This window comes from Citrus clementina, unplaced genomic scaffold (assembly GCF_000493195.1).
Source record: "Citrus clementina cultivar Clemenules unplaced genomic scaffold, Citrus_clementina_v1.0 scaffold_5, whole genome shotgun sequence".
NCBI lineage: Eukaryota > Viridiplantae > Streptophyta > Magnoliopsida > Sapindales > Rutaceae > Citrus > Citrus x clementina.
In genome coordinates, this window is record NW_006262201.1 from 18,146,142 (window position 1) to 18,174,071 (window position 27,930).

Here is a 27,930-nt window from a genome sequence, read left to right on the forward strand (position 1 = left end):
AAAAATAAAAAAATGCTACTTATATTTAGATATTAAAAAAATAAAAAAAAAACAAATATCTCATTTAAATATTCGTCTAAAAACTCATTTAAAATTCAGTTAAATTCAAATATATTCAAATTTTAGACCAAAAAATAAATGTCACCTAAGTATTACTATTAATTTATAAGTTAGTAGACCACTAAAAGTTGCAAGTAAGCCATTAGAAAATTTTAAACAAAATCACATGTCGAGTAGTAATTATAATTTTAATATTTCAAAAAAATTAAATTGCGATATTGTATAATTTAATGCCTCTGTATCAAATTCCTAACACGTCACTGGGTATATGAATGCATTCAAGTCGCTTGAGTTTGTATGTACTGTTGAATTTATGGGTGAAGTAAATACGATAGGAAACAATTTCCTCATCCTCACCAAATTCCTGATTTTTGTATTAATACATCTACGCAGAGAAAGAGGAAAATAGAAACAGCGGCAGCCTCAACGAGGGCAAAAAATTAATTTTTAATAAACCTGATTTGACATGCCAGATTTGCTTTTAAAGAACGCCTGATTCACGCCATTGACATAAATATGATGAGGACTTTTGGTCCCAAGAATTCCAAATAGAAGCTAAGTGGCGGTATGCATGTGAAAATCATGAGAGTTACAGCAACTGGTATCCGTGTAGTGGGGGGCAACTATCCACATCAGATATTATAAAGCAAGCTGGGTCAAGAAGAGAGAGAGAGAGAGAGATAAAAAAAAAAATTAAAGAAGAAAAATGCTGATCCTACTTTAAAATGGCTTCTTATTTTTATTTTTTTAGCTACAGCTAATCAGCTATCCGGTTTTCAACTCGAGAACACTTGCCGAATTAGGTTTTCTTTTTATTCAACCTATTGAATAGAATTTTCAAAAGTAGTTTTTATAAGTTATGTCTTTGATAAGAAATTATTCGATGTTTGATTGGTACGATACCATTATTATTTTCAATCATTAAATTTTACTAATATAATTATACAACTATAAATCTAATGACTGGTTACAATCTGTTACAATATAATTTTACTGGTTTGATTGTTAATTAAAAAAAATTATTTTTAATTATTCGACTATTTGATTCTATAGTTCTAAAAATGCTTCCTAAAATAAAGATTACCTTAAAGGAAATGTAAAATAATTTACTTCATTGCTTATACTGTTATAAATAACCTCGCCAATGTTTTTTATTTTTTTAAACTTTAAACAGATATTGAATTCAATTCGATAAATCACGAGAAACTAGAGCAAATTACAGCCCCATACGTCCATACCAAACTAACAAAGCTTAGTCATAAATCCACCCGTTTTAGCCATAAATGCATAAGCAACAACTCGACCGCAGCTTTATGTAAAGCGCGCAGCTTTATGTAAAGCGCACAGCTTTATGTAAAGCGTACAAGTTGTGTGGGTCATGAAGTCCGACGATAGACACCCACTGGCTTTTGTGAGAACCATAAAATGGCGGCCGAAAAATAATGGGTGCGGTCCAACCTTTCATTTTTTTAGGGTTTTTATAACGTAAGACCAGGACCTGTCTATGGTACAGATTCTGTAACAAACATCTCCCGTCATCCCACCATCCGATTTTCTATTGTTTAGTTTCTCACTCCACATCTAAGCACATCCAACGGCTGATGCTGCAGTCTGTAGCTTACAGATTCGGTAAGTTAGTCAAGTCCCGTAAGACCATTCCACTTTTGGTAGCCAGTACAGCTGCCCTCGCAATTACGTGAGTAGTCGTTTGATTTGTTATAAAGTGCTGTAGAGATTAAATTCATTTGCTAGTTGTAATAAATAATTGAGTACACTGTATTTTTTCTTACAAAATATCAATAGAGAGTACGTTTTTTTTTAATTTTAGTGAAGGTAAAAATTGAAATAGTATTTTATAAAATAATGAATATAAATTAGTTATGAATATTAATTATAATTTTATATAATATAAATTATAGTTGATTGTATTATCAGTGTGTGTGTGTGTGTGTGTGTGTAAGAGTATTATAAAATTAGTGAAATCATATTAGGATAATTTTTAACATTACATATAAAATAAAAAAGTCATTTTTTAATTTTAATTTTTAAAATTTCAAAATTTAAATCATATTTAGAACACGTAAACTATTTTTAAGACAAACCTATGGTGCAAATGTGGTACCATACCATAGCTGCACCAAGTCATTGGATCTAACTGCACACATGTACTATATCTAAATTCAATGATTAGGTGCAACTGTGGTATGGTACCACAGTTGCATCATAGGTGGACTCCTATTTTTATGTTAAAAAAAAATCACAGACTCATATAAACCACTAATATTTATTTATAAAAATAGTTTGTGTTTCCCAAAAAGTAATGACGACCAAATCTGAAAGCATGAGAAATCTCGGCGATTATTTCGGTTCGCAAAATCTATGATTCTTTTTTCTTTATACTAAGAAGAAGAAGAAGAAGAAGAAGAAGAAGAAGAATATAAAAAATTAAAATAATAAACAAAAGCAGAAGATCACAAGCAATAATTAATTCATTGATTTAACGGGCCACGTGCTTCCATCGCAAAGAGAAAACCAACTGCATCACGCTTCCCTCTCCGAAGACTTCAGAATATGTTGACCCGTGGACATTGAATGCACGCAAAAGTAATAATGAAGAATAACAAGTGGACGAAATTGACTAACTTGGAGAATACAGTGGTCGATTGGAAAAATTAAGGACTCGGGCGACTAAAAATAATTCCCACCACAAATCCTGTACCGTCTTCAAAGCTCATCAACAACGCTCATAAAAAACCAAATTTTGTTTCAAGCTCGGACTCGCCCGTAGCTCCCAGTCACAGCCACTCCTTTCTGTCACTCCTGGTACGTTCTTTCACCACTTGGCTACATGTTAGAAAGATGAATGATGTTTGATACTCTAAAAAGTATAAGGCTCATGATGTAACAACACCCTTTCTCTCTTTAGATAAATTTAAATGAATGAATCTCTACCATTTTCTTTTTGTTTGGTTTTTGGTTCTTATTACTTCATCAGTTAATACTGGTAGTTGAACCTTCAACCTAAAAGTACTTTGAAAATAATAATGTCAAATTCATAAACTACATATTATATCATAGCAGCATAGGGTCGACTAGTACGTAGTTCTTCCATTTTTTGTGTAAACATCTATTTTCTCTTCTTTTTTTTTTTAATCACGGTATATTGCTAAAATTCTGATTCCGCCGCTGACAGGCGCTAACACAATGGAAATCCACGTAAGGAAGTCTACAATGATACGCCCTTCTCAAGAAACACCCAAACATTGCCTAAAAGTTTCCGATTTGGACTTGTTAGTCCCATCAGTCTACGTGCCTACAGTGTACTTCTATGGGCGCGGGGGCCCAAATGAATGTTCTTTCAATTTCTTTGATGCTGGTTTGATGAAGGAGGCTTTGAGCAACGTTCTCGTGCCGTTTTATCCGGTGGCCGGAAGGTTGCAAAAGGATGAAAGGGGAAGAATTGAGATACTGTGCAATGGAGAGGGAGTTTTGTTCTCGGAGGCCGAAGCCAGTTGTGTTATTGATGATTTTGGTGACTTCTCACAAGGCTCAAAGCTTTTGCCGCTTGTTCCGTCTGTGGATCATGCCAATGATATATCCTCTTCCCCACTCATGCTGACACAGGTACGAAAGAAACGAGAATTTTAATTAATGGTGATGATCAATTGGTTGCTGGTAAAATTACTATTACTAGATGGAAAGTGTAGCATCATTCGTTGATTTAATTATGAGACTTATTCTAAAGTGATTTAGATATGATGTGTATGATTTAGATATGATGTGTATGATGATTAGGTAACTCATTTCAAGTGTGGAGGCGCATGTATTGGACTCAGATTGAATCATACATTGGTAGATGGTCTTTCAGCATACCATTTCGTCAACTCTTGGGCTGAGATTACACGTGGTGTTCCTATTACGATTCAACCATTATTTGATCGAACTATACTAGGTGTTGGGGTCCCAAATTCTCCTAAATTCCATCACATTGAATATGACCCACCTCCAACTTCCCTAAATACTACTATTTCTCAAACTTCTGGATCCATTTGTACCGTAATCCTTAAACTATCACTTGATCAAATCAACACCCTTAAAGCAAAATCTAAGAATGATCGTGAACCCACTATCAAGTACAGTAGAATGACTACTATAGCAGCGCATATCTGGCGTTGCGTGTGCAGGGCACGAGGATTGTCTGATGATCAAGTCAGTAAGTTGCACTTTCCCACGGACGGACGGTCAAGATTGAATCCGCCACTCCCAATGGGGTATTTTGGTAATGCAATCTTCACCACTGCTTTGACAGCTTCATCAGGTAATATCCAATCAGAGCCATTGAATTATACAATAGAGAGAATTCATAAAGCAATAAAACGGATGGACGAAGAATATTTGAAATCAGCTCTTGCTTATCTAAAGCAACAGCCTGATCTGACGGTGCTCAGGAAAGGAGCACACACTTATAAGTGCCCTAACCTGAACATAGTCAATTTGGCAAGCATGCCTATGTATGAGGCAAATTTTGGATGGGGCCAGCCGGTGTTTACCAGGGTTGTCAACACATATTTTGAAGGGGTAGCTCATATTTATCCAAATCCAAGCAGCGATGGGAGTTTGTCGGTGATTATAAACTTGGATAACAATCACATGCAGCTCTTCAAGAAGTTCTTTTACGGGATCTTTGAGGAGTGAAAGATTTTGATATTGAATCATTCGCTGGTATTTCTATGATTGATTTGTAATTTAATAAATTACGAGGCTACATACGTACGGAGAATCGCATTCATTTGTGCGGCGAAGAAGATTTTGTTTTCAATAATATTTTGTTTAAAAATAAAATCAGGTACGCCTGATGGAGACAATAGTTACGAGAATATCTACAGTATATTAAAACCCTACGTGGTTTATATTACTTACTTGGGGATGGTTGGCTGCCAAACAATTTTTATGACCGGCAGCAACCGATTTTCCAGCCGTTTGCTGCCATTAGTACGTATTTTTTTTAATTTAAATAAATTAAAATAAAAAATATTTAAAATGAATAATATTTAAAAAATAATAAGAAGTAGAAGTAAAAAATGATGAGAAGGCGCGTAGACTGATGGCACGTAGCTGATGTTTCATGTATTGATTTTTTAAATATTTTGAAATTTTTTTTCTCCCATTTCATGTTTATGTTTAAGTTTCATATTTGTTGTTTTATGTTTCACGTTCACTGCTACAGCAGTACTCATATTTTATGTTCGTTGTTATATATTTTTAGTGATTTGTCTCATCTTTGTTGTTCAATGTTTTATGTACTGATTTTTTAAATACCCTGAAATTTTTCTTTTTTACCTATGTTTTATGTTTACATTCAAGTTTCATGTTTGTTGTTCTATATTTCATATTTTATGTTTCATGTTCACTGTTACGGAATGACTCATATTTTATATTCATTGTTGTGTATTTTTAATTTTTTGTTTCATGTTCGTTGTTCAATGTTTCATGTACTGATTTTTCAAATACCCCAAAAATTTTTTTTTTGCCCATGTTTCATGTTTACGTTCAAGTTTCATATTTACTATTCTATGTTTTATGTTTTATGTTTTATATTCACTGTTACGGAGGGACTCATATTTTATGTTCGTTGTTGCATATTTTTAATTTTTTGTTTCATGTTTGTTGTTCAATGTTTTAGGCACTTTTTCTAAATACCCCAAAATTTTTCTTTTTTGCTCACGTTTCATTTTACGTTCAAATTTCATGTTTGTTGTTCTATGTTTTATGGTTTATATTTCATGTTCGCTGTTACGGAGGTACTCATATTTTATGTTCGTTGTTGCATATTTTTAATTTTTTGTTTCATGTTCGTTGTTAAATATTTCATGTACTGATTTTTCAAATACCCCAAAAATGTTATTTTTTGCCCTTGTTTCATGTTTACATTCAAGTTTCATGTTTGTTGTTCTATGTTTCATATTTTATGTTTCATGTTTGTTGTTATAGAGGTATTCATATTTTATGTTCGTTGTTTCATATTTTAAGTGATTCGTTTCATGTTTGTTGTTTAATGTTTCATGTACTGATTTTTCAAATACTCTGAAATTTTTCTTTTTTTCCCTTGTTTCATGTACGTTCAAATTTCATGTTTATTGTTCTATGTTTCATGTTTTATATTTTATATTCACTGCTACAGAGGTACTCATATTTTATGTTCAATGTTGCATGTGTTAAGTAATTTGTTTCATTTGTTTTGTTTAATGTTTCATGTACGTATTTTTGAAATGTCATCATATTTTTTCACCAACTCTAACAGTATATTTATTGTTGCATTTATAACTCACTCATTATTGAACCAGTTAATGTCATTGTCCCTTCCTTTAATATACCTATGTATATATATGTATTTTTCATTTTAAATACCACCTTCCCACCATTACTCACCTTGGACCAAGATTTTGTTTCACCTCCATAGCTACTGCAGGTGCAAATTTCAGCCGTTGAAAAAATTTGTGTTGTCCCTCAAGTAATTGTTTATGACTTAAATACTTGTTTTTATCTAGAGGTGGCAAAAATATCCGACCGGTCCGGACCCAGACCGTACCTAGGCTTTGTGGGCCGGGTATTACCCGGTCCGGGTATGAAGCCGGGTCGGTCTTGGGCATCACTTGATAAATCCGGAACACGGATTTTATTAAAAAATTATAAAATATATATTATTTTAAATATTTTATATTTATTTGACTCATTTATTATACATATATAAAGTTTTAAACACTTAAAGTTTATATTTTCATGTCAAATTTTATTGAAATAAATTTAAAACTTACAAAATTACCAAAAAATAAAAAATATATACACATAAAATATTAAAAAATATAAAATTCGGGTACCCGGATTAAAACCCGGCCCGAACCTGGACCCGGATCGGTTGCATCCGGGCAAGGTCCGGTCATGGCAATACCCGGACCCGCCCCAGAGTTTTGCCATCTCTATTTTTATCTCCACACCTCAGTTTTGTTTTTATTTTTTTTTATGGCTATTAGATTTTGATGGTCATTTTCATTAATTTTTTAAAATATATGAATTATGTGTGTTGTTGGATGAATGTCGATTGATTTTTTAAAATATACTCATTGTAATTGTATTTGATTATTGTATTTGATTTTTATTGTGAAATTTCATGCTATTACCTTTCAGGATTTACAGATGACTAAATTCTCTTATGTTCTTGAGTTACCGTGGACCAATGTACTTGGAGCTCAGTTTGATTCAGTAGAAGATGCAGATGCGTGGTACATGAACTATTCAAGAATGGTTGGTTTTAGTGATAGAAAAAATGAGTTTCGTTGTTCCAAGTCTAGACGAACTACGATCCATCAGTGGATTGGTAATTTGGAAGGATATAGGGCTGAAAAATATTTGGCAAATGATAATAAAGTGCGGGAACCACAACCAATAACGCGTACAGGTTGTAAAGTATTGTTTCAAGTGAATTACAAACTGCATATCTAAATAACTTTAACAATTGCAAGGCTAAGTTTAAAGCTGAGTAACCTTGATGAGAAGAGTGAAGTCAGAACCAGGAGCTAGAGCGAAAGTGAGAGCAAGGTTGAGTGTGAGTTGGAAGAAAGGGCAAGAGCAACAGCAACAGCGAGAGTGGGAGCTTGAGTGTGAGCAAGAGCAGGAGCAGGAGTGTAAGCCGAAGTGAGAGAGTGAGCAAGAACGAGAACGTGACAGTGTGGGGATTGAGAGAGAGAAAGATGATGATTTCTTGCTTAATGTTCCAGAGGGGGGGAGGGAGGGAGGGAGAAAATGTTTTTGTTCTCTTAACAAATTCAACCGATTGCCTTTTTTTTCTCTTTTTTTCATTTTTTTCTATTTTTTTAAATAAAAACCCCAACCGTTGGATTCAAATAAGCTGAATCCAACGGCTCAAGGGTAGCCCCCGCACCATACATGGATTTTATGCCCTGCATAGTAGCCGAGACCTACTTTTATTATTTTACATTTTCATTTAGTCAACCTCAGAGGTTTTCGCCATTATCTTTGATTCAAAAAAAAAAAGGAAAAAGGAAAAGGCATACACGCACTCCAAGAAACTTGACATTAAAATGGGATCCAGCTACGGTACCACCGTGGTACCCGTACCACTGGTTTTATCTTTTGTCCCAGCAGTGTTGTAAAATTTCATTGAACCCCTTTCATTCATTTTTATTTAAACTTTACCTCATAAATATTAAATTAATTTCTATTGCATCAATATAAACATTATAATTAGCACCTTATACTATTTGTTATTTATACATTTTTCTTCTATATTACACATTTATCACAATACCCCTCTCTTTATCACAAATACCGGCGAACTCGACCCGAATTTCGTTTCCATTTCCGTCCACACCACCGGCCAAGGTTGGTACCGATTGGAAGATCGTGCGACGCCGGTCATCTCCACGCCATCCTTGTCACAAAAATAACCGGGTCAACCCGACCCGGATTTTGTTTCCGTTTCCGGCAACTCCACCGGCCAAGGTTGGTACCGATTGGAAGCTCGTGCGACGCCGGTCATCTCCATGCCATCCTTGTCGCCGTAAAGCATTCGGAAAGCTGCCGATCGAAGCCGTGAAAAGTCACAGAATCCCTGCTTCAATTCGCCGTTGTTTCTCCAGTTTCCGGTGACGCCACCACTTGAGTTTTGTTCTCCACAATTCCCTCTGTCTTTTCTGACCAACCACAGCCACCGGAGGAGCCAATTTGCCGTTGATCGGCCGTTGAAGGATTCACGGGTTTGGGAGAAATGAACTTAATATTTGTGAAGCAAAGTTCAAATAAGAATAAGTGAAAGGGCTTCATGAAATTTTACACAGAAAAGACAAAAGCAATGGCATGGTGCCACTGTTGCACGATAGGCGAGTCCATTAAAATGACCATGTTCTTTTTTTATAATAATTTCAAATTTGATCATGCAATGGTGGCCATGGTTATCTTGGAGTTATTATAAGTTATTATAAGATGGAGCACAAATTATAATCATATTAGTAACACATAATTTTGATTGTGTGATTATGAAGGCATACTCTACCTTAGAGCGGTTTCAATATAGTCGAACCCTACAATGATACTTATTATGATGAACATTTGAAATCATAGCCAATAGTCTTCTTTTGACTTGTGTTATATTTCGTAACCAATAGTTATGAGTATCTTATAAGAGGGTAAATTCTCAGTTACTCCTTATATTTTAACTTAAGTGTCTATTTAGTCTTTATATTTTAAAAGTATTTCAAGACACTTATTATTAAATATGTTACACGACTATCCTTTTTCTTTTCTTTTATAATAATGTTTTTACAACAATATTTTTACCTTCTTGAGGATATCAATGAAGAGAAAAATAAATAAATTATCAAATTATGCTTAAAAGTAACATAAAAAAACTTTGACAAATTTATATGTTATTATTTTATTTTTAAGATTAATTTGGTAAATTAATTTCTATAAAATAATTAATAATAAAATTGTTGCAAGGAAATTAAACATTGCTTCAATTGGCTTATATTAATTTTTATTTATAAATAATTTTTAGTAAGATTTTTACACAAGTACAAAAAAATTATTTCTTTCATATTGATATTTATTGATTAGTTTGCTAATAAATAATTATTGATTAATTTTATGATTAATTTTTATAAATAAATTAATTAATATAAAAAATATTATTGCAAGAGTACTATTATATAAGCAAAGCAAAAAGAAGGTTTTAACACAAGATTGTTTTAAGGTATTTTTTAGAATATAAGGATTAAACAAATATTTAATACAGATTAGGAAGATCAAACAAGTATTTACTCTTTATAAAATTAGAATATAAAACTTCCACCCCAACTAACGTGGCATGACTTCAGAAAATCATGTGATTTGAGTCTTAATCACGTCCAAATAGTAAATTCCAATTGATGCCACTTTTGTCAACTTTGTAACTGTATGACTTCTGTTTAGGAAAAGACTCTGCTCATAACCCAAAAAGCAACGCGGGCCTATCCAAACAAGTGAGATCATAAGATAGTAAGCATCTATAAGCTAGTGCCGACAAGCTACAATAATCCGTAAGTCCAGCACCTATTCAAAAGCCGAAGCTCATTGAAATCTCTCCTATAATGGGTGAGACTCCAACTTAGTACAGGCAAAAACATCCCTTCTTCGATTTCATGATGAGCACAATTTTCCGAAATTAAAACGCTACTTGATAGCTTCATAGCTTTTACAATTTCTAATCAGTCGATCTACAGCACATCCACATGTTACAGAGTCTTTCAAACCTATGCTAGCCCAATGTAGTTACACAAACTAGAAAATGATGAACATGACACATTATCTTGACTCAACAGCATTAGTTTCAGAGCCTCTTAGGAATGATCTACGCCACCAAATCTGGAAGGCTTTGCTGAGGTTGGGGCATTCAGTGCCATGCTTGGAGAAACAGTAGAACCATTCCATAAACAGCAAATATTGCTGCTTTAGTGGAAGTGTTAGTAGTGTCTGACCCAAAGCTTCCTCCAATGACCTTATGTCAAGCCCTTTCCTACATCTCTGGAGCCAACCGAAATCTGACAGCATTGGACCAAACCATGATTGAAAAAGTCCTGATCTTGCTTCTGATCGGCAATGCAGTTTCCGGGTCCCCATTGCAATGAACAGATTCGCTGAAACCCGGCTAAGTTCATACCTGACCAGTGGAGATGCATTCTCATGTAACTTGAGTAATTTACCTTGATTTGCCCACAAATCCACAAATTCCTCAGCCATCTGCCGATCAAGCAGGATTTCTAGCAGCCAATTGATATTATCGACCTGTCTTGAGACACGTTCAATAAGAGGCTTACCCTTCTCCTCCTTTGCTACTTTCCCCTGAGCGTTATCCTCAGATGTCTCATCAAATAGATTGACTAGTAAACCTAGACAGGACTGGCAAGCAATAAGTAAGTCCTCCTTGTTCAGGTCACGTTGGTCCTTTTCATAAACTGAGCTTCTGGACAGGAGACCCTTGACTAATGACTTTAGTTCATTTCTTGCATTGGCATCAGTGCAGCTGGTGATCGACCAAACAAGCTGTCTAGCTAAATTTTGCTGTGAATCTAATGAATCGCGCGAGTATAGTCTGGCCAAAATTTCTCCAGTTGTTGCATCATCGAACCTAAACCTCATAAAAAGGCTCCTCAATTTTTCCTCTTCTTCCTCAGTCCAAGGAACAGCCTCAAGATATTTTAAACAGGATATAACACCTTTATTAAACATAATTCCAGCTGATACCTAGTATATTTCATAAGATCATGTTAGTATTTCATTAAGAAAACAACTTAATCTTTAACAAATTATCTTTAGTAACTTTCAGACCAAGACTAGTGGATGATCTTTTGCCTTTTATGTTGCTACATCAATGTCATATTGTCAAAACAAGTTATTATCAAAATATAAACAATTCTAGAGAAATAATATCAAGAGAAATGAGTGAAAAAATGTTGTTTCAGCATGAATCATTATGAAGGTAGAGTCGTATGCTACAATATCAAGGCAGTAAAATAATAAACCCAAATTTATTTAAGAATACCATTCTTTTTTTATTGACCTATATAGTTGTCAAATCTATGCAAATCAAAACATGATTAAATGTGAGCCCTTCTCATTTTTCCAGTCCAAAACACTGCATATAGATTCATTTTCACAAAATCACTCTTCATAACGTCTATCAGCGACTTCAAAAACAATGAAGACAAAATGGCTAATAAAAGGTTACCAAAATCCTTTATGGGTCATTCCTACTTCATGAGCAGAAATTGGGAGCAAACCAAGATCAATTCTCAAACAAATATCCAAACAGCAGAAAACCGAACCAGAAGAAAAATAAGGTTGCATGAAATAAATGTTTCCATTGTAAGAAAATTAGTCCGCAGGCCAAGCCAACTTAGGCATACCACTTAATTGCCAATATCAGAGTCTTCTAACTAGAGAAGCAAAAGAGATAGACTGAAGGGTAGTGGGGTAAGGGAAATGATGAAAGAAGCTACTCCATCAGCACAGTCATCGTACTCTCATGCAGCATAATCTCTATGTCACTCAATAGCAATACCTTGAAGCATATGACAGTATCCCAACCAAGCTCAACCGACACTACTCTTTACCACTTGAGCTCATAAGGATCACAGCTTCTATAGCAGAAGAAAATACTTTATTGTGTAATAGTAGAAGTTATTGAGCGGCCAAATTCTTCAACCATGCAGCATGCCATCAGCAATGTTGAATTTACAAATTCTCCACATCACAACTCACAATCTGAGTGAAAACTATTATCTATTGCTACAGAATAATATGAAATGAGCATCGCATAATTAACAATCCATTTTAAGACTCAAAGACTGAATGTAATTCTTTTCTCTTTTGTATCACTCATAAACTTCAAAACATTACTAGCAGACAGAAGGATGAAACAGACATTGCACACCATGCAACATAAATGCAAACTACAAGTTGAATGTCACTCCATAAGTAATGCAATTAGGTGGGAATGGACTCCATTGCCGATCTGAATATACTCTAAGCTTAATTATCTACAGATTTTCATTTTGTCGGTTCTCTTACAATTTTCAAAATACTGAGTGACGGCTGAATTACCAATCACCATTACTCTACGGTCAACAAAATTTGTAAACCAAAGCCATAGTTTAGCATATATCAAAACTTCTATGAGCCTCTTTGTCTTTTTTTTTTCAAATACAGAAAGTCACTAATGCATTCACATTAGCATATTTCTTAATTCTAAACAAAATCAAATAAATGATTTTAGCTACAAAAGCAACACAAACAAATTGAAGTACTAACCTCAAGTATATCAATACAGCGATGAGCTCCAATTTTCAACAACTTTTTAGTGATATTATCTTCAAACATTAGCTCAATAGTCTGCTTAAAAACTCCCAAGTTTTCGACTTCAGGCACTTCAATTCTACACACATTTCTCTTCTCTAAAAAGCCTCCATTTCTTTTACAATTATTATTATTATTATTAGTAGCAGCAGCATTATTATTGTTAAATTCTTCAATTAATCCCGCGAAAACAGCCGAATTTGCGCACAAAGCAGCTGAGTTCGTCTCCAAAACTAAACACCCACCACTCTTTCCCTTCAAATTCAGCCTCACATCAAACAAATCCCCATCGCCCGAACCCGAACCCGGATCCGGACCCGGAAAGTTTACGAAATTGCTCCCGTTTGGTGCCCGAAAAGAGCCCGATCTCGATCTGGGTACTGTCAAATCCGCGGCTGGAGACTGGGTTTGGGGGACATGTCGGAACGAATCGCCAGTGGGATCCGAATCGATGGGGGAGACTCGACCCGGCGACAAGATCCGACGTGGGTCGATCCGGTTCACGATGTTCAGAGCGGATTTGGGCGAGTTGGGGAACGATTTGGGACCGGTTTTGGTGATTACATCGGTTTTTGGGTAGCGGGCTTTGAGATTTTCGGGGCTTGAAGGAGGGACGGCGAATGAGCAGCACCAAGATCGACGGCCCCGGTGGAGCGAAGCCGGAGGCTTCCGCCGAGTGGAACCATCCATTGGGGCGGGGGGGGAGCTGCTACCGAGCCGGAGAGCGAGTATTAAACACACAGCCGAAACAGTGACAGTGAGTGAGGGTGCATTAGTATTGTCGATGAAGTTGTTTCTTGTTTTAAGTTTCCACGAGGAGTTTTTGTTTTCTTTATGTTTTTGTTTTTGATTTTTCTTGGGAATGGCGTGCTTTTTTTTAATATATTTTTGCTTTTGTAAGGTAGTTTTTAGTTATGTTAGTTTTTGCTATCTGACGATGAAAATTAGGGAAAAAAAAACATTATTTATAATTTTATACAACGAAAGAGTGTTTTCTATTTCCTTAATATTTTTACTTAAAAAATTTCAGTCAATAATCTGTTTGAGCTGCGACCACAGTACTCTAACTGCAGTGATTTTTTGAACACTTATCGATGCTTAAATGGTAATATAACCCATTCTGTAATTATTGTTATTTTTTTATTATTTCTTAATTATCTAATGGTGCTTAGGTAATAAATAAGATTGTCGTAGCTGAATCTTCTGTTAATATATACATGTTATAAATATTATTAAAAATTAAGAAGAGCTCAATGAGGATAGGGTATGGGCCTATCTAGTAATATTATAATTTTTAAAATAATTAATGTTAGTTGTGTTATGAAATAATCAGCTGTGTAAAAGAATCAGCTATACATTTAATAAATTTTATTTTTAAAAGTACTATAAATTTTAAAAGCAATCATATGTATTTAGTAAATATTATTGTTGTATAAATGTAAATAACTAAAATAGACATAATGTTAAGTTAAATTTACTTACACATGCATATATAATATTTTTTTTTATTCTGTATATAAAATAATTGATAATTAAAATAATTTTTATTTTATTAATTTATTTTTATTTTGTTATCTCAATATAACTAGTGATAATGATAATCTCTTTAAATTTAGCATTTTTTTCTAATTGAATAAGGATAATTTAAGTTTTAATAATATATATGAGGACATACATGGAAAGGTATTGAGTATGAAACTGGTTTACTTTCTCAATATTACATAAACCACGTTTTTGTAGCAATTAGCTTAATTGATTCACCGGATATTACTAAAAAAAACTAAAGTTTGTGTTTTAGAGAGAGAGATATTTGAATAGAGCAAGGGGCACAAAACTGTTACTAATCATCCTAGAAATTAGAAAAATGGTGAGTTAAGTGTGAGCTGTATGTCTTGTTGGATAATGCAAATAAAGAAGCACAGTTTTGTGCTTTTTTGCTCTTTTATTCTTTGTGTAAACAGTAGGGCAAGGCAAGGAATCAAATACCACTTGTTGGTACCGATTATGATCTTGTTTTTTCCGATTAAGATAATAATTTTGAAATTGTTTATGCCAATAATTTGTTGCACTTAAAACACTCATCAATTTGTTAGACATGGGGTCCAGTCAAAACGCAGAAGTTATGACACTTCACATTACTTGATCTTTCATCATTATTTATTTTGCTTAAGAATGGGACTACCAACGCCCCAATAATTTCCTTTTGAACCTAAATATTCTTTCTAATCCTTCATTTTCTTCACACCAACTCTGTAGTTATTATTTTCTTATACAAAATTTTGGATTTGGAATGATTAAATCATATTATAAAAACATATGTATATTTAAATTAATTAGAGTTAAAAGTAGATTCAAATAACTAATCCGTTGATATGCAAAAAATTATCAAATAAATTATTCTTTTAAGTTTATACAGAAATTTGATAATAGATGAAAAAAGTCAAAATATATTAATAGAATCACATTTGATTAGAATGCAAAGCATTTGCAAAGTAACAAAAAATAATGAAATTTTTTGTTCTAGTGATTATGTGGATGTAAAAAGTTAAAGAGAAAAACTTTTAAAAAGAAGGAAAATAAGGATTTAATTAGATTTATTTTATTTTTAATATAATTGTGATAAGGGAGGGGTTTTTTAATAGTCCCCGAGTCATTGTGTAAACCAATCAAGTATTCACTAGACCCAATATATTTTGGTTGAAATTTCAAATCAAGGTCTAAACAAGGCTCAAAAAAGAAAATAAACAACTATGCTTATGTAATTATAATATAAAATTTATATCCCAAATAATAATTGAATGTCATATCAATTGCAAGATACATAATATGAATTCAAACAATACAATTATAACACTCCAAATTTATTACTCACTTAATCATAATTTATAAATTTTAAGTAAAACATTTAAGTTAAAGCAGTGAGTTACCTCATGGAGCATAACATCATACCACATTTAAGATAAAAAGAGAAACTAATTAAAAATTCATGTTGTTTAACATGTATTATTTTAGAGGACCCATCTTTTAATTAGTAAACCATAATGAAATTTCCAAATGCGACATCAATTAAAAATGATTAATTAAACGTTTCTAAAATAATTTGAAATAAGTAAAGCCATTTAAACATGAGTGTTAATTACAGTAAAATTTTGATAAATTATTAGTCTTGGAAATATGAAAATTTTGTTAATTTAGCGAATATTAATTAATCACTAAACTAATAAATTATTAATTTTATGAAGAAATTCCTTATTTTTGGAAAATATGGTCACTTTTATAGTGTTGATTTACCTTGATTTAGTATTTATTATATTTTATTGGAATAGCAGTTAGCTATTATATATTGATGGTAATAAAATTACTATAGAATTTTCATTATTCCAAATTAAAGATAACATCCGTCTCGCAAAAATGATAATAGTATTGAATAATTATTTTTTCCAAAACAATAATATCAACTGGAATTTCACATTCCAAAAAGAGTTATAGATGAAATACAAGTCGAAAACAATCACAAGAAGAAGCAAGCAACACTATAAACATAAGTCACATAGACATATCACATGGACTTAGTTTCAAATTTAAGAAATTATTAATTTATATAATAAGTGGAACCTATAGGAAAATAGAATTTTATAAAAAAAATTATTATCTCCTAAATTTATCAAATTATTAATTTACCATGTTGGCCTCAAATCGGGACTAACAAAAATTATTATTTAATAAAAAAATATGAGTTTATTGAGTATCAATATGTGGAGGTTCTATTGTATTTAATAGAGACGGCAAAAATGCTCCACATGTTTGGGTCCTATGGGGCCTCATCCCAAATGGGTGAACTTTAAATAATTATTGGGAAACAGAAAAAAATAATCTCAAAATTCTTAGTAGAGTAGGATTTGGTTTTGTACCTCCCATCCTATCCTACTTCAATCTCCATTAGAGCATCTCCAAAAAACTCTATTAATTTTATTCTTTAAATGTTTATTTACTTACTTATGTGGCAAAAAAGAGAGTGAAAAAATATGTTATTTTCTAAAAGGCTCTTCAAATAGAAATAAGTTAATATTATTTTAATCAAATAAATATTTTCTCAAAGAAAAATAAATGGTAATTAAAGCACTTCTCTCTCTCTACAATAAAAAAATAATAAAATATAAATTGAAAATGGAGAAAGCAACTCTACAAATTTGAAAAGAAAGAATCATTCTTATTTGAAAAATCTTAATTGGAGTATCTTTTGGAGTCTTAAATGCTAATGTTACTCTTCAAATAAGTAATAAAATCTTATTTAAAAAGACTTTTGGAGATGCTCGTATATATAAACTAGAAAATAGAACCGCGCTTTACGCGGTTTTGAAAAAAGAATTTAGTATTATCCTTTTTTTTTACTTTACACTTGATGAAACTGATAAAAAATATTAATTGATTTTTTTTAAGATGAGGCGGTCTTATAAAAAACAAAAAAAAACTATTAGCCAGCAATACAAATAAAGAAGCAACGCAAGATAAAAAATAAAATGAGAGAATATATTATAGAGTGATTTTATTCATTCCAATTGTGTGTATAAAACAAAAAGATGAGCTCTTCTTTTATAGTTACATAATCACTCCATGAAATTAATGAAAAATTATGGATCATAATTCTTTGTGAGATAGTGAGAGTTATAGGGAAGCTAAAGGTTGCTAATGGGAGATAGTGGGGAGACTAAGAGATATATGTTATAAACATCTACATTTATTTTAATAAATTCATAATACCACCCCTTGGATGTTCATTACAAAGAATACGACTCATTAAAATCTTTACATAATTGTTATTGTGTAATAACAATCAAATTAATTATGAGAAGATGAAAAGCCAAATCTACAAGAAAATTTCTCTATTTATTAAATAATAGAGAATATACAAAGATGAGAAATGGTGATGCCGCATCACATCATCAAGTCCCGATTTTTTATATATATATAGATATAGATATTTTTTTCAAATATAATGTTGGTTGACAAATTTTCTTTTTATTTTTACCTAATATAAATAGGCTAAACTAAAAGAAAGCCTTATAATATAATTCTTATTCAATCTTAATACATTATTATGCTTTCTTTTCTCTCTTAAATATTACTTTCAAACATTTTTCAGCTTTGATACTATTTCAAGATATTGTTTAAAACTTTTGGAGATTATTTTAAATAATTTAAGTATTTTATAATATGATAATGATTTTATTTAAGTCTTTAATTTTTAATTTACTAGAATTATTTATTCATACGTACTATAAACTAAGTAAATTATAAATTGAATGAGGATGAATAAATTATTCTGCATATAGGGATTTACTATTCTCACCATACTAAATTTATTGAAGAATAAGGTGAAAAATAAAAAGCGAAATTTTTAATGAAGTAGGGAATGGAGCATATCTCTCCACCCGCACTTCACTCCGTTGTTATCTCCAGTATTTAAGAGTAACGATAATAAGAAATACAATTAAATCTATTTTTCAAAAATTAATTACCTAATTGACAACTTTATTCATTTATATCCTTGATTCCTTTGCATTCAATGCGATCATAGAATCTTCATCGGACGAACCATCAAGAATTTCACGGACACAAAATACCCTACACATTGCTGGCTAGGATATTATGATAATGGGATAATAGCCAACGGCATCCTCATTCTTTAAAAATTCCCAATATAAGTCATAATTTGATCATTTGTATCAAATAAATTCCTTATTCCATTACATTGACTAGTTGACTACAAAGTACTCAAAGTATTAAAGTATGTCGTGACCAGCATAACATAACAAAAAGATAATATATGTAAATTAAGAATAGGTCTAACTTTTTTTTATCATAATTTAATATTTTAATTTCAAGCAATTAAGTGATATTTATCTGTAAAATAGTTAATTTTTACTTCTACAATTACGCATTATCTCATCTCATTATTTAATGGAGAAATATTATCTCATGTAGGATGAAAAAGATTAAAAATTACTTGAGTAATGTAGAATAATCCATAATATATATGTAACATGAGTAATTTTCTACGTAGTCAATTCATGGACTTATTTAATTAAGTTAGGTACAGATATATCTTTTCTTAACAATCATAAAATGATAGGGATCTTGTTGTTGTTAACGCATTAAAAATTTTATGATTATAATCCTCGTACACTCACATGTACCAACTCCAAAAGTGATACTAATATTGAATGACATTTTGTAGCAAAACAATAATACCAACTGGAATTTCATGTTATAAAAAGTGTAATAGATGAGATCCAAGTTTGAAATCAATATTAAGAAGAAGCAAGTAACATTAGGAATTGTTTACTATGGCTTATATAATTGCTATAAGTGTTTATTTAATTCCATAAGTTCTTTTCAATTTTTTTGTTTGTTGTTTAGTTATATTTTAAGAAGAATTTTTAAAAATTAAATAAGTTATTTTACTTTTATTAGTAAAAAATTAAATTTTGAACTTTTGAGAGTAGGGGTTTAAAAGTTCTTTTAAAATGTTAAACTACTTAAAAAATCCTCTACTCATTTAACAATCTTATTTCATTATTTTCAAAACAAAATTTCAAAGAACTTGCCTATTAAAATAATTTTATAATTTTTAATAAAAATTTTCATTGACAACCAAACAAATAATTTTTTTTTAGTGAAACTTTATTAGCAAAAGCTCTATTTAAATAAATTCTATTTGAAAAGTCATACCAAATAGATCCTAGAAACATAAGGCATATAGACATATCATATGGATTTAGTTTCAAATTTAGGTAATTACTAATTTATATAACAAATGGAACCTATAGGAAAATAGAAATTTCTAAAAAAAATATTATCTTATAAATTTATCAAATTATTAATCTACAACATTGGCCTCAAATTGGGACCGACAAAAATGATTATTTAATCAAAGTTAACGATTTATTGAACATCAATATATGGAGGTTCTATTGTATTTAAGAGTAACCATAATAAGAAATACGATTAGATCTATTTTTAAAAAATTAATGACCTAATTTACAACTTCATTCATTTATATCCTTTGTTCTTTTGCATTCAAAGCCATCGTAGATTTTGCATTCAAAGCCATCGTAGAATCTTCATGGGAGGAACCATCAAGAATTTCACGGACACAAAATACCCTACACAGGTTGGCTATGATATTGTGATAATGGGATAATAGCAACCGGCTTCCTAGTTCTTTAAAAAATTCCCAATATAAGATCATAATTTGATCTTTTGTTGCCAAATAAGTTCCTAAGATCATCATTTGATCATTTGTATCAAATAAACTCCCAACTTTTATTAAAATGACTATAAAATCCTCAAAGTATTAAAGAATGTTTTGATCAGCATACATAACAAAAAGATAATATATGTAACTTAAGTATAAATTTAACTTTTCAATCATATTTTAATATTTTTATTCCAACCAGTGGGGAGACATTTATCAGAAAAATCAATAATTTTACTTCTAAAATTATATATTATCTCATCTCATTGTTTAATAGAGAATTATACCTCACTAGGATGGAAAAGATTTAAATATTACTTGAGAAATGCAGAATAATTCCTAACGTAGTAACACGAGTAATTTTAAGCAGTCAATTCAGGGACCTATTAATAAAATTAGGTACATATATATCTTGTCTTAAGAATCATAAAACAATAGGGATCTTGTTGTTATTAAAGAATTAAGAATTTTATGATTATATTCCTCGTAGACTCACGTGTACCAACTCCCACGCCTCGTCGTACATCTCATCGACGTACATCCAACGGTTAACATCAACCGCCGACCCCACCATCCCGACAAACCAACGAAACCCACATCATCAACAACCACGTTTCCCCACCAAAATCAATGTCGTACGATCTAATAATAAGATCCTACACCTCGTGGCACTCTCTCATTGGCTGAGGCACTAAACACTCAACACGTAGTCATCCAGACAAATCAAAAACCAATTCTGTTTTTCCACATTTGGAAAAGCTCCAAAATCTTACGGCTGACCATGAGTTCCATCAACAGTGACAACAGGAGGATCGCTCGCCAAGTGTCTCGTCGAACCATCTACATGCCGCCACGTATAGAAATACCTGTGGTTGTACCCTGCCACGTTACCTTACGTGGTTCACTAGCTTACCCCATCAACCTCAATCGCTACTATATATATTTTAACAAAGCATTACGTGCCTCTTTAACTCCAATATTATTTTCATTTCATTTTTCACCAGCTTTGAGACTTTTGCTTCTCTTTATACGAATCATTCTTAGAAACCTTTTTTGCTTTTATTTTATTTCTACTCTGTCTCTGTCTCTCTCTCTCTAAATAATGGAAGGATCATCGGACGTTGTACGAAATATTGATAGAAAATCATCAATAGAAGCAGAGCCGAGGACTCTGGGTATTGATCAAATTCAATATGCAAGGGTGAGTGTACCTTTGTTGTTTCTGTTTTGTGCGGGGTGTTAGGGTTTTGGTGTTCTTGAGGGTTTGAAAATGATTGATTATTTCTGATGATAATCGTACGGTGATGATGCAGGAGGCTGCACTTTATGTGTTGCGTACGAGGAGTGTAGAAGAAGCCATGAATGTTTTCATGGAGGTGAGGGTTCAATTACTTTGCCACGTACAATCGTAATACCACCTTGTGTGTGTATATGTACAAGCAAAATTTTTTCATTTCGAGAAGAGAATCAATAATTCAGCCACAAAAAAAGAAAAAAGCGATAGAATATTGATAAAAATAGTGTACAAGTCCAGCAGGGTGTATGCCAATTTTTATCGGTGTGTTTTGAGCTCTCTTTATCCTTTTTGCATGGGGTAAAAAAAAAAGTATTATCAGACAGCTAAGAGCACTTAGAGCTGCGTATGTTAATAATTTCTCATGTAATTAAAACTGCAATTTTTGCAGGCACGTGGTATTGTTGCTTTAGAATACGTTAAAGTAGCTTCAGTGAGTGATTATATTTGTTGAGATGGTACATGATGGACTGATGGTTTCTTTTTGCATGCATGCAAATCCTTGGATTGATGAATGATTAGAATTTGTATGTTAAGCTAATATGCATTATGCCACCTGTGCGTGTTGTTTAATTCTAGCTTTTCTTGCAAATTGAAATAGTTGTTAAATGAACTGATGGTGATAATGAATAGTTGGGATTTGATTAATTGCAGGGATCAGAAAGAGTGGAGAATGTTTCCAAGGAAAGTGACAGAACGATCGACTGCCAAGAAGAGCTTCAACGTTTAGAAGATGGACTTCGACCGCCGCCGGCATTACGGGATGTGGCGACAGCACCTTTCTAGTCTTCATCTGCTTAAATTTGTTTCAAAAATGGAAAAGCCCTTTAACCTTCACGGCGATCATCATCGGTGGCGTTTGTTTTTTTGTTTGAAATTTTAATAGACCTGAATTAGTCTGAATTCTGAATAGGTCTGAATGTCTGAATCTGAATAATATGTTTGTTTTTTTATCTGAATCTCAAAAATAAGTATTAAGTTGTTTGTTTTTTTCAACTTAAAAAGCTGAAAATATGTACTTTTACATTTGTATCCTTATTAAATTTGAATGTCAAATAAATAATATATTAAATACCACAATATTTTAACATTTATAAGTAAAACTATATTTAAGTGAATACATAATTATTTTATAATTTTAATATATAAAATACCATAAATTTCAAATTTTATTGTATATAATATAAGAAAGAAAAAACATGAATATTTTTATGTGGGGTAAATATCTATGAGTGAGTTTTAGGATAGACATAAAAATTTAATTATAAAACAAAGATATTTTTTACATTAACAAATAATTGACTTAATTCAAATTTCTCTATTAAGTAAAAAGTAAAAAAGATTAACTTATTTTATTAAGTCAAAATTATCTAAAAAATCTCATTAAGTTATAAAAACAAACACCTTTAATTAATTAAATTAAGTCACTTTAAGTCATTAAATTAAAAAACTCATGTAGTATAATACTATTTAGTTATTAGCTTTTAGCAATATCTGTGCAGGATTGATTTTTCTTTTCCATCGTTTTATAAGATCTCTTTGTTCTTTTGTCCATAACTCCTCTCAATGAAGGCCCTGCTTTTCGGGTTCCTCTTATGCATGCATGTTACGTTTACGATAACTAATTATTGAAGTATCGATTTGAAAACTCACTATAAAAAATCTGAAACGATCAGAACTTTCTTCGGAAAGAAATGAGAAAAAGCTTGAAATCATACATAAGCATGCACATCATTAAATATTTGAAAACATACATCGTATTCCAGTCGTCTTATTGTGATAAGTAAGCGACTAAGACAATAGTCAGCTAGACGGGATGAACTTAATTGATTTTTCAGTTTCCTATTATATAAGAATCCTAAAATTTTAGAAGGGTCTATGTAATGGGAATCTCAAACTTCGTTTAATTCATTTACAGACCAATAAGATTGTCTCCATAATGAGAACTTAATGGAACAGCAAAAGTTTCAGAAGAAAAATAGAATCCACATGTTGCTGCAAAAAGGCCTAATCTCGATCTCCACGACACACACGTGGCAACTACTCCAATGTGTGGCAAAACATGCAACCACAAGTCCCAAGCTACGCCAGCCTTAACAATCAATGGACAATGCATGCATTCTTAGCCACAGACAACTGGGATCATCTTTTTCGCACCATGGAAAGGAGCCAGGTGATTTACAGCAGAGGACAGAGGGACACAGCAGAAGTCCCACAGTTATTGGAGTTCCGCACAGGAAACAAAATATTTTTTACCTGGTACAAATGTGACAGCAATGACCCAAGAACATGATGAGGATAGAAAGTCCCAAACTCAATAAATTGCAGAGACTGCACCACATTTTGCTGACTTAAACTGACTGGAATTATAAAAATACAACCTAACAAACCAATAATTAAGCTAACTGGATGTTTTGCTTGCAAGAATCTGTCAACAGAACAACCAATAAGCATGACAAAAGTACGCTCTAAGAGAATAAATCAGCATACCCCTTGTCTTCTATATGAAATCCACTAAATGATGTTGTATCTAACAGTTTAATTTTCATCAAGGACAATGAGATCCACCACTTCTGCTGTCTTCTGAAGCACGGCTACTCCCCACTGACAGTTTAGCAGCACCATGGTTTAAAGGAGCCTCATTTGCATTTCTCCGAACACTGTCCTGCATTATTAACAATCTCAAATGAGCACAAGCGAAAGACCAAAAGGGAAAAGGCAAATTGTGCGTAACTAGGACAACAAAGATTTGACTGTTTCGTAAGTACATATGAAGCAAACCAATCCTGTACGGTACCTGTGGCAGCATGGAAGGAGACTGACTGAAACAAGGGTTAACGTTGTAGCATGATTGCTCAGAATTGTAACACTTCTGATCAGTATATGGCCCATTACAGTGGGCTTGTTCAGGTTCACGAGCTTCGGCAGGGCAATTCAACGGAGCATCAAGATCAAGCAACTCTATGAATGGTGCATTATCACCCAGAATCGCTCCATCCAGATTGTAGTTAGAGTTTTCTGCAGGGAAGAAATCATATTCACCTCCACTGAATCCAACCATATTTTCAAGGTCACCCAAGTCATTGTAAATATCAACGCCATCCAAACGAGGTGAAGCTTCAATATTTCCATCATGGACATTATCATACTGCTGAAAATGAATTGATCAACGTATTTCAGTAAATTGGCAGGAAGAAAACAAAACAGTAATTAGACAAATTTTATTAGCACACAGTAACAAGACCAGCTACAATATACGCAGCTCGAATATGTTCAAGCAATTAAATTCTTTAAAAAGGGTGGAACGCGCTACACACCTCAATTTGACCATTTTCATTTGAAATCAAATTGTTATCTTCAGTGAAGTAAGCCAACATTGCAAGAATGTCGTCCTCGCTCAAATCCTGAGCAACCTCCCTAGATACATCATTAATAACAGGGACTGGTGGAAGCATGTTAGAAGTGGGTGGGATAGTATCAGAAAGACATGACTCAGATGTTCCGATGCATAGCCTCTCAGGGATGTGGGAGCTCTCAGCTACAGGACTGTTCTGGCTGGGCACTGGTGGAGGAAGTACAGCAGAGGAGATAACATCCACACAATCAACATCCTCATCATTTTCCCAGTCTTCCTCTCTAAATGGTGCTCCATATTGGGCGCCATTCCTAGGGCCTGGACCATCCTTCTGAAAAACAATACAGAGCACGTATGCATCCTGATACACAAAAGTAAATTTTATTAAAGCACAGCAAAAGACATCCCTCCATTTGCCATTTGCACAAAGCAATAAAAGGGACAAAAAAAACAGAAAGCTGTACAACTTGGTGCATGAATAATACAGATGGAAGGTCAAGGTAGAAGAATTAATCAAAGTCATTACAACACTTGTCCATGCATGTCATGGATTAGATGAATGAGGTCCAGATCTTTTTAAATTTAGAAGGGCAAAATGGCCCATCAGAAGAAGATGGATACTCCATTTTTAAGCAGCAAAGATATTTAGTTATTCAAAAGGAGAATGGGGGTCGAAATGAACAAAAACCCTATAAGAACCACATGTACTGAAGGAGAATGGGGGGCAGAAAAGAACAAAATCTCTGTAAGAAGCACATGTACTGAAGCTCCTTTTAATTAATAAGATATCTTCCACAAATTAAATGCACAATTAGAAAAAAGAACTCTTAACAACAAAAACCAAATAACTCTTAAGACTTAATATTATTTCTGCTAAGAAGCGATTATCCTAGTAGACCAAAGCCATTGATAAACTCCGAATTCAAGGTTTAAACAAGTTCAATAAGAAAAAGTATGAACAAGAATAAATACTTCCAGAAATCATATTCAGTTTTAACACAACATTATAAACAGGTTATAACCCAAGTGCAACAATTCTAGCTAATCAGAAACTATGGAACTCAAGAAGAAAAATGTTATCCTCATCTTCAGACAGGTAAATATAGCAACCGGTACTACATTAAGTTGGTTAATAAGAAGCAGACATGGGGATAAACCACAACCTTAAAGCATGAACCCACTAGCAGATTTAAGCAAGGATCAAGAAAGTGCCATGGTGAAAGTTGATAACAGGAAAAGACTTTATGAAGGAAATGAATTATTGCAGCAACATTAAATAAATATGCACCCAGTAAACATTGCACAAAGTTTCAAGAATGTCAATATGATTTGTTTACGTAAAAAGAATCAGAATAAACAAAAAATACCTGAACAACTCCTCTTTCAGAAAGACCAGGTTCATCAATTCTATACTCATGCATCACCCAGTCCGTTCGATCACCACGTGGGGCTTTACCCCTGTGAAAAACCAAAGTCTTAATCATCCCCACTACTTCATTATTGTATTGAACAGGTCTATCCTTTCCAGTAGTTTTCCAATAACCAAACTCAGTGGCACGATTCATCCTAGCTCCGTTTGCATATTTCTTCTCTCGTGGGCAAAAGAAATACCACTTCAGATCCCCACTCCTCAAACTAGATTTGTCTGACAAAGAAAGAGCAAGCCAGTAAGAAAAAACACAGTCACAGTAAGAAAAACACACAGAAACAAGTAACAAGCAAGCAAGAAGAAGGTACACAATTTAGAAACATAAAATTTATAAAGTTAAAAAAAAGTTATTGCTTTACATACCTGGTAAATCCCAAGGAGCGTGCTTGTAAATGTCAACTTCAGCAATGGCCTCAAATCCAAATTTCCTACCCATTACTTTCCTCTTCAAATAATACTTGATCAGTTCAACATCGGTTGGATGAAATCGAAACCCCGGAGGTAGAGACGTTTTTCCCATAGAGAAAATTGGATGGAATATCTCAATGTACAATAACTTTTAATCACAAGATGTAGTTCTTCACAAGCTGTGAATAACTTTATATCTATTACTTGAAAAAAAAAAATTGTCTCGCACGAATGAACAAGAAGTCGATGTGTTAAATAGAAAAAAAAAACTAATTAACAAAGGACCAAAGAAAAAGAGAAACCGGCAAAGTTGTCAAGTCCAATGTCGAAATAAGAACTTCCGCGAGCACCACAGCCTCCCCCGGCTCATAAACCCAAAATCACACCGAAGAAGAGATGTAATTTTCTTGCTGGGATCAAAAGACATTTGGTGTGCAATGCTGATCCTGCTTTAAACATTATTAGGTTCAAAATACGAATATTAACACAGGAAACCCTTAAGAAAAAAAAAAAAGAAGAACAATACGGTGCCAAACAAATACGAATCGGAACTGGAACAAACATCAAAAATAAAGCAAACCCAGATGAAAACGAGATAAGTAACAGATAAATTTGATTGCTTTCATCAGATAGGTCAAAGAAAAACAACAAAATCGCTAAAAAGAACCCTAGATTGAAAACCCTAATCCACACAATCAAAAACCACAAAACCCTAATCAGAATAACAAAAAATACACAAAAATCAGAGTGGGAGATTGATCCTACCAAAGAGAGAGAGCGCTGGGAGAGGAGTGAGAGAGCAAAAGGGGACCAAAAGACTTAAGCAGCTCTAATCGCGAAAGAGAGAGGGAGGAGCAATAAGGGAAAGTTAGGGTTTTATATACTAATATTAATAATTAATTCTATTTTTGTTTTTATTATTTATGAAGAATTTGTCATTAATTAGGATATATAACATAAGGTCCCTAATATTTTATATTTTCAAATGTGAGGTCATAATTAATACATTCCTGCCACATAGGTCCCCTGCCTTAAGAAATTATATACACTCCATAGACTATATGTACTACATTTAATCAATAATTTTCAAGTTAAAAAAAAAAATACTGCATATATTATATTTCATATGAGGTTATCATCAAATTGTATACATTTTAGAGACATATTTTATAATTTAATATTAAAAAACTGTATTTTATAATATCATCAATTTTTTT

At 32.6% G+C, this 27,930-nt stretch overlaps 4 protein-coding genes across 8 annotated transcripts; 2 read left to right on the forward strand and 2 right to left on the reverse strand.

Moving 5' to 3' along the window:
- Window positions 1-2,661: 2,661 nt before the first annotated feature.
- LOC112098510 (shikimate O-hydroxycinnamoyltransferase-like) lies at window positions 2,662-5,047 on the forward strand. Its single transcript, XM_024185021.1, has 3 exons — window positions 2,662-2,883; window positions 3,254-3,684; window positions 3,856-5,047. The coding sequence occupies exons 2-3, from the start codon at window positions 3,265-3,267 to the stop codon at window positions 4,753-4,755; spliced, it is 1,320 nt and encodes a 439-aa protein (XP_024040789.1). The 5' UTR covers window positions 2,662-2,883; window positions 3,254-3,264; the 3' UTR covers window positions 4,756-5,047.
- Window positions 5,048-10,251: 5,204 nt separating this feature from the next.
- LOC18042001 (BTB/POZ domain-containing protein At2g13690) lies at window positions 10,252-13,818 on the reverse strand. The gene is made up of 2 exons (XM_006432173.2): window positions 12,925-13,818; window positions 10,252-11,358 (listed from the first exon to the last, which is right to left on the reverse strand). The coding sequence occupies exons 1-2, from the start codon at window positions 13,657-13,659 to the stop codon at window positions 10,420-10,422; spliced, it is 1,674 nt and encodes a 557-aa protein (XP_006432236.1). The 5' UTR covers window positions 13,660-13,818; the 3' UTR covers window positions 10,252-10,419.
- A 7,378-nt stretch (window positions 13,819-21,196) lies between these two features.
- On the forward strand, window positions 21,197-22,424 carry LOC18042141. The gene is made up of 3 exons (XM_006432174.2): window positions 21,197-21,428; window positions 21,541-21,603; window positions 22,176-22,424. The coding sequence occupies exons 1-3, from the start codon at window positions 21,330-21,332 to the stop codon at window positions 22,305-22,307; spliced, it is 294 nt and encodes a 97-aa protein (XP_006432237.1). The 5' UTR covers window positions 21,197-21,329; the 3' UTR covers window positions 22,308-22,424.
- Window positions 22,425-23,260: 836 nt separating this feature from the next.
- Window positions 23,261-27,586, reverse strand: LOC18042142 (NAC domain-containing protein 82). Of its 5 annotated transcripts, XR_002905353.1 has the most exons (7): window positions 27,479-27,586; window positions 26,669-27,159; window positions 26,244-26,521; window positions 24,839-25,237; window positions 24,319-24,672; window positions 24,012-24,186; window positions 23,261-23,777 (listed from the first exon to the last, which is right to left on the reverse strand). XR_002905353.1 is itself a non-coding variant. In XM_024184052.1 (6 exons), the coding sequence occupies exons 2-6, from the start codon at window positions 26,823-26,825 to the stop codon at window positions 24,070-24,072; spliced, it is 1,302 nt and encodes a 433-aa protein (XP_024039820.1). In that variant the 5' UTR covers window positions 26,826-27,159; window positions 27,479-27,586; the 3' UTR covers window positions 23,261-24,069. The 5 variants fall into 5 exon arrangements, 4 of the variants coding, with proteins under 4 accessions (XP_024039820.1, XP_006432239.1, XP_006432240.1 ...); XM_024184052.1 differs by having other exon boundaries at window positions 23,261-24,186; window positions 24,319-24,669; XM_006432176.2 differs by having other exon boundaries at window positions 23,261-24,186.
- Window positions 27,587-27,930: the final 344 nt, after the last annotated feature.

What these genes read in the sequence shown, in the direction of transcription:
- LOC112098510 (XM_024185021.1), top strand. Translation starts at nt 3,265, where the DNA reads ATGGAAATCCACGTAAGGAAGTCTACAATGATACGCCCTTCTCAAGAA. An exon ending in CCCCACTCATGCTGACACAG is followed by an intron (nt 3,685 to 3,855) that starts GTACGAAAGAAA and finishes TATGATGATTAG; the next exon opens with GTAACTCATTTCAAGTGTGG.
- LOC18042142 (XM_006432176.2), bottom strand. Translation starts at nt 26,825, where the DNA reads ATGGGAAAAACGTCTCTACCTCCGGGGTTTCGATTTCATCCAACCGAT. An exon ending in CTGAAAGAGGAGTTGTTCAG is followed by an intron (nt 25,238 to 26,243) that starts GTATTTTTTGTT and finishes TTTGTGTATCAG; the next exon opens with GATGCATACGTGCTCTGTAT. An exon ending in ATGAAAATGGTCAAATTGAG is followed by an intron (nt 24,673 to 24,838) that starts GTGTGTAGCGCG and finishes ATTCATTTTCAG; the next exon opens with CAGTATGATAATGTCCATGA.
- LOC18042001 (XM_006432173.2), bottom strand. Translation starts at nt 13,659, where the DNA reads ATGGATGGTTCCACTCGGCGGAAGCCTCCGGCTTCGCTCCACCGGGGC. An exon ending in GCTGTATTGATATACTTGAG is followed by an intron (nt 11,359 to 12,924) that starts GTTAGTACTTCA and finishes GAAATATACTAG; the next exon opens with GTATCAGCTGGAATTATGTT.
- LOC18042141 (XM_006432174.2), top strand. Translation starts at nt 21,330, where the DNA reads ATGGAAGGATCATCGGACGTTGTACGAAATATTGATAGAAAATCATCA. An exon ending in ATCAAATTCAATATGCAAGG is followed by an intron (nt 21,429 to 21,540) that starts GTGAGTGTACCT and finishes GTGATGATGCAG; the next exon opens with GAGGCTGCACTTTATGTGTT. An exon ending in CCATGAATGTTTTCATGGAG is followed by an intron (nt 21,604 to 22,175) that starts GTGAGGGTTCAA and finishes GATTAATTGCAG; the next exon opens with GGATCAGAAAGAGTGGAGAA.